Below are 6277 nucleotides of genomic sequence, written 5' to 3'. Positions count from 1 at the left end.
CTTGAATATTTTAAAATTAAGCATGCCAAAGGGTTCTGAAATTTCTACCACATTTAGAACTCAGTCGAAGAAACATTTTCTGAAAATATAAATAAAATTGGAAGAAAATCGATTTTTCAAGAGTAGCAGCCGGAGAACCTCCTTAACAGTCGAAAGAAAACTAAAACTTTCATTCTCTCACAACTTTCGAAAATTCATAACTCGAAAATTTGGACAATTAAACAAAAATAAAAAAATACGTATCTGTTTTTTTCAATACAGAATAGAAAAAAAAATATTTTTGTCCGAGTTTAAGAGTTCGACTAAAATCTAACGTGGAATTGCCCATGTTATATATGTTTTTTTTCAAAAAAAATCAGCTACGATTTTCGAAAATGAAAATTTAGAATCTTGGGACGATTCCAGATAAAACTGCTTTAACACAATTTTGACTTATTTTAGGTAAACCTAAAAGTTTGAGATTATTGTTAGTGTTAAAGTTAAATTGTTGTTATAATATGTTAAAATCGTCGTTTTTTTAAGTTTAAATTCACCTTTTCTTTGCTCTTATCAATACGCCAACAGACAGAGGTCCCCGGTAGGTGAATATGGAATAGAGGTGAAGGGAAGGGGAATCGCAGGAATACCTGGTCACGGGCTGCTGTGCGGTGAAGCGATTTACCTTCCAAGAATATCCTAAGCCACGCGGAGAATTGTGGCGTATTGAGAAAGACATCGATGAAATATTGTTCTGTTCTTTAAAAATACAAATTTAAACATTCCCACCCTAGTCGCAGTAGTTAGTAAAACGAAGAAAAGCGGAGTATCCGTCCCGGAATAACATTGGTAGAGGCGCCGCCGCCGGGTAACTCACTGTAAGAATAAAGTGATCCTCTGCTGTTCTTCTTAGACTAACTATTCAAAATGATGCCCCGAGAAGGGGATGAAACAGACGGGCACTCCGTGGGTAGTGACAATACAGAGATAATGAGTGATGACAGTGACGAGCGTTCTCGTGTAAATACGGATCCCAATACGATGAGGGCCAGTGCGGGAGCATCTCTTTGTAGTGATGTGCGTAACGTAGCGGGGGCGCGCGGAGGTGCTGGATCTAATCGATCCGTCCGTCGCGGTCCGGGTAATATTGGTGCTGGATCAAACGAACGTCGGGCCCCCAGTCAACAATCGCGTTCCGTCGCCAGCAACCCTTCATTCAGCAACACATCAAGTTCTCGAGAGAGAATAATGAACCTAGAAATGGAAGCAGCGAGAAGAAGATATGAAATCCGAATGCGAACCTTTAAAGAACAAGAAAAGCTCGAACTGGAAATGATAGACAAGGAACTGGCCGCTAAAATAAATAATATTGATGAGGATGATGATAGATCGATTATCGAGACGACAGGAAACCGCAACAACGAACATACAAATTCAGCGGTAAACGATTGGTTACAAAAATCTCTTGAAAGGACTGCGAGAGATAAGCGGTCCCAATTCAAGCTGGCATTTGAAGAAAGTACGAGAAGAATTGGATATAGTGTACAAGAAAATATGATGCGGCTGCAAGAATCTCTTAGAGGAGAGGCAAAGGACGCGGTGACCTTGCTGATGGTGACGGCGAACGATACTACCCCAATTATGTATTTATTGCAACTGCGCTTTGGAAATCCGCAAGTGGTCGCCGATCGAATAGTTGGAAAACTACAAGCTCTTCCCAGAACCTATAGAATAGGAACCGAATTCGTGACGTTTGCTACAACCGTGAAGAACGTGGTGGCCGCACTCGAAGCAACAAACCACATTGGGTACCTCTATAGTCCGGAGCTAATGAAGGAAGTCACACACCGGATGTCCACAAGTATGATATATAACTTCAACAGATACTCACATAAACATAGAAGTCCAAGCGCACCCGTTCTCGTGACACTTTCGAAATTCTTGTTTTTCGAAGCCGAAATAGCGTGCAAGGCAGGAACATTAAACTCAACATCGACGAAGCAGCAACAACGAGACAACAAATCAGAAACTGATAAAGAACAAGGATTTAGGGCTCGCAGCTCACCTCAAAAAAGCGAGCATCTACTCCCGAAAGGTGAGCAGCTGCCCCTGAGGAGTTGCTGCTTACGTTTCGGGAGTAGATTCTCGCCTTTTTGAGGTTAACTGCGAGCTTGAGGCAGCGAGCTCTTTGCGGCACTCATGTAAAGCCTGCAGCCTGCCCAAAATTCTTTCAGTGTAGAAAAGAAGTGTGGAGTGGAGAATTGTTAGGGAACTCATCATACGCGATCATGGATCGCGTACACGTAATCCAGGGAGACGAGAGCCCCCTCGTCAACCTGAGTTGAGAGAGTCAGGAAAGAAACAGAACGAGACGAATGACAACAGACTGCTGAGAGAGTCCTACTAAAAATACTACCAGTGCGATTACACGGAAATAGTAAAAGTGTAATAGAATAGGCGCGTATGGACGATGGATCCACCGTTACGCTTATAGACTCCAAGTTAGCCAACGTAGGACTCGTATACTCTTTTAGCAAAAATATAGATCTAAAAATTAGTGCAATAGATGGAACCTCTATAAACCATTTATCAGGGGTACGCACGATAAGGAACCTGACGCTGCCCAGTCAATCGCTCAAGTCACAGGAAATAAAAAGATACCCCCACTTGGTTAAGTTCTCCGTCGATCCGTACGACGATGTTCGACCGAGATTGTTAATTGGACAGGACAACTGGGATTTAATCGTGACAACACAAATACACTCCATAGACCGCAATTTACCGGCGATGTCGCTGACAAAATTGGGATGGGTCGTGCATGGAAGACTACCCTCGAAAACAAATAAAAACCATACGCTTATGATAAAGAACGCAGACGAAGAAGGGTACAAGGAAGTCTCGGATGGCGCCTTGTATAAACTAGTACGAACTGCATATAACCTGGATGGACTCGGAATAACTAGCTTCAACAGAAGAAATAAATCATAGTTGAGAGCTGAAACGATACTGAAGAACACCGCCAAACTAGTCGGAGGTCATTGGGAAGTCGGGCTACTATGGTCATAAGATAACGTGGAAATTCCAAATAATCGGGAGCAGGCGCTACAGCGGCTCTACTTGCTGGAGAAGAAAATGGATAATAATACCGAATACGCTGCGAAGTATTGTAAACAAATACAAAATTTAATAGAATCGAAATACTGCTTCAAGAACGTTGAGAACGAAACATCGCATCGAGCCTGGTACCTACCGCATTTTGGGTCAGTGAACATAAACAAACCAGACAAAATTAGACCTGTATTCGACGCATCAGGAGAATATCGAGAAACATCACTAAATGCTAGTTTGCTTTCAGGACGAGACATGGTGAGCTCGTTATTGGGTGTACTCTTTCGCTTCAGACAAAGAGCGATCGCGTTTACAGGAGATATACGAGAAATGTTCCTGCAAGTAAAAATTCGAAGCCAAGATCAGTGGGCTCAACAATTCCTGTGGCGAAGGAATGGACAGAGAAAAGGAACCGGAAACATACGTGATATCATCAATGATCTTCGGATCTACAAGTTCTCCCTGCTCGGCCAATTATGTCATGAACGAAAATACGATAGAGTTTAAAACTCAATACCCTGATGCCGTCAAGGCCATTGAGAAGAAACACTACGTCGATGATTATCTGGACATTGTTGACACCGTAGAAGGAGGAGAACGGAGAATAAAAGAGGTGGAGACTATACACAAACGCGGGGGATTCGAAATAAGAGGTTGGAACAGCAACATTCCGGAATTACTACAACGACTACCAGTAGAATCAAAATGTCAAAAACTAATTAATCTCACCGTGGACAAGGACAACACAGAAGAGACACTAGGAGTTCGATGAGAATCATGGGTGGACGAGATATCATTCAACAAAAACTTTAAAAGGATATCCGAAGACACAATTAACGGAACAACGGACCTGACAAAGAAGGAAATGCTGAGAATCATTATGAGCATCTACGATCCGCTAGGAATACTACTACCACTCACAGTAAGAAGCAGGATTATAATGCAAAAAGTCTGTCGAAGCCGTGTAAAATGGGACGAAAAATTAGTAACCAGCGAAAGAAAGGGATGGATCGAATGGACGAAAGATCTAAAGGAAGTGGAACAATACGCAATTCCACGAGCTCATTTTCCCGGAAGTCAATTACCCGAAACTATAGAACTTCATGTCTATTGTGATGCTAGCAAAAGGGCATTCTCAGCAGTGGCTTACTTTCGAGGAATCAGAAACGATGGGAATATTCAAGTATCATTCGTAGCGGGAAAAGCAAGAAGTATTGGATTGTGAAACTGAGGCCGACAGTTACGTCAGTGTTGGCACAGTTTCAATGGTGTCGAGTTCACCGGGCAAAACCTTTAATTCCGCGAATGGGCGATCTACCTCCAGCGAGATTGGGCCACCATCAAAGACCGTTTACATTCTGCAAAATCGACTATTTCGGTCCCATAATGGTAACTGTTGGAAGACGTAGAGAGAAAAGGTGGGGAGTTCTAGTCACGTGTCTGACTACACGAGCCATCCACATTGAACTAGCATAATCGTTAAGTTCGAGTTCTGCTATCATAAGCTTGAGGAAAATGATGGGACGTCGCGGCAAACCGGCAGAGACACACTTCGATAATGGTACCAACCTAGTTGGAATGAACACTGAACTACGAAATGCACTTCTAGAGATTGACTATGACCATATGGCATACGAGATGCTAAATCGGGTTATAAAGTGGCGATTTATACCACCATCCACGCCCCATATGGGAGGAAGTTGGGAAAGGCTTGTAAGGAGTATCAAAACGGCACTGGCGGCAACTCTAAGGAAGAGAACACCTCGAGAGGAAGTGTTAATGACGCTTCTTGTAGAAGCGGAAGATGTAATCAATAGCCGACTACTTACCCAAGTGTCGGTGGATCATAGGGATGCAGAAGCGCTAACGCCAAATCACTTCCTCATCGGATCGTCATCGGGAGTATCTTCGCCAGGTCAATTCACAGACGGAGACTTGTGTTCGCGTAAGGGCTGGAGAAAATCACAACGTTTAGCCGATATGTTCTGGTCAAGGTGGGTGAAGGAATACCTCCCAACGCTAGTCGTAAGAAAATGCTGGACACAGGAAAAAGACCCCTATAGAAAGGAGACGTGGTACTTGTTGCCGATTCAACTCTTCCTCGTAACACATGGCCGAGGGGAATAATAACGAAAACCTATCCAGGAAAGGATGGACGAATCAGCCACAGCCCTATTCGGAAGGGAGGATATTGGCTAGCTAAGGCCCTTAAGAACCAAGGTACTGATCGAGAGGGGATAGAAGGGTAGACAGAGTCTCTTGGGAGAGAGAGGAAGAGAGAGAGAGAAGATGGGAGAAAGAAAAGGTCAATGACCGGGCTGAACCGAGTCAGTGATAACCGTGACGCCGTTCGAGCCCCCCACGTGTCGCCAAGTGTATAGTGTTGTCAAATGTTACTATTGTTTATGGACTACTACGTATAATTTATTTAATTGTTTGAGATTATTGTTAGTGTTAAAGTTAAATTGTTGTTATAATATGTTAAAATCGTCGTTTCTTTAAGGGTGGTAAGGTTTGTTTCGTTTAAAAAAAGACCTTTTTTCATGAATTTTTTTAGAATAAATTATTGCTGTCGATTTGTTTTACATATTATTATATGATAGTGTAACATTTGAAGAATATTAAAAAAAATTTTGTTAAAAAATAGATAGAAATAACGAAGTTATTGCAGATCTCCGCAGGTGCCTAAAAAAAGTGTTTGTGCGGTGACCAGCCTACAGCATCACTGGATGAACTGAAACCAAAAAGTGAAAATGTTTTGTTTAGTTTATTGCTTTATATCTCAAGTGACGAAGAGTTTTTTTTAATTTTTAATTTTTGACACCATGTTGAAGCCAAAATGACGATTTTTGAAAAAAAAAATCAACCTATTTGTTATTGTAAAATTGTTAATAATTTTAAAAAATTTAAATACTCTTCGTCACTTAAGAGATAAAGTAATATACTAAACAAAACATTTTCACTTTTTGGTTTTAGTTGATCCAGTGATGCTGTAGGCTGGCCACCGCACAAACACTTTTTTTCTAGGCACCTGCGGAGATCTGCAATAACTTCGTTATTTCTATCTATTTTTTAACAAATTTTTTTTTAATATTCTTAAAATGTTACACTATTATATAATAATATGTAAAATAAATCGACAGCAATAATTTATTCTAAAAAAATTTATGAAAAAAGGTCTTTTTTTAGACAA

General features: G+C 41.2%; 1 protein-coding gene across 1 annotated transcript; it reads left to right on the top strand.

Moving 5' to 3' along the window:
* The first annotated feature begins 4599 nt into the window (after positions 1-4599).
* Positions 4600-5211, top strand: LOC122500745. Its single transcript, XM_043609817.1, has one exon. The coding sequence runs from the start codon at positions 4600-4602 to the stop codon at positions 5209-5211; it is 612 nt and encodes a 203-aa protein (XP_043465752.1).
* The last annotated feature ends 1066 nt before the right edge of the window (positions 5212-6277 follow it).

Source organism: Leptopilina heterotoma, unplaced genomic scaffold (assembly GCF_015476425.1).
Source record: "Leptopilina heterotoma isolate Lh14 unplaced genomic scaffold, ASM1547642v1 Lhet_190, whole genome shotgun sequence".
NCBI lineage: Eukaryota > Metazoa > Arthropoda > Insecta > Hymenoptera > Figitidae > Leptopilina > Leptopilina heterotoma.
The sequence above is the reverse complement of the archived record's forward strand: the minus strand, read 5'-3'. Positions and strand labels throughout refer to the sequence as shown.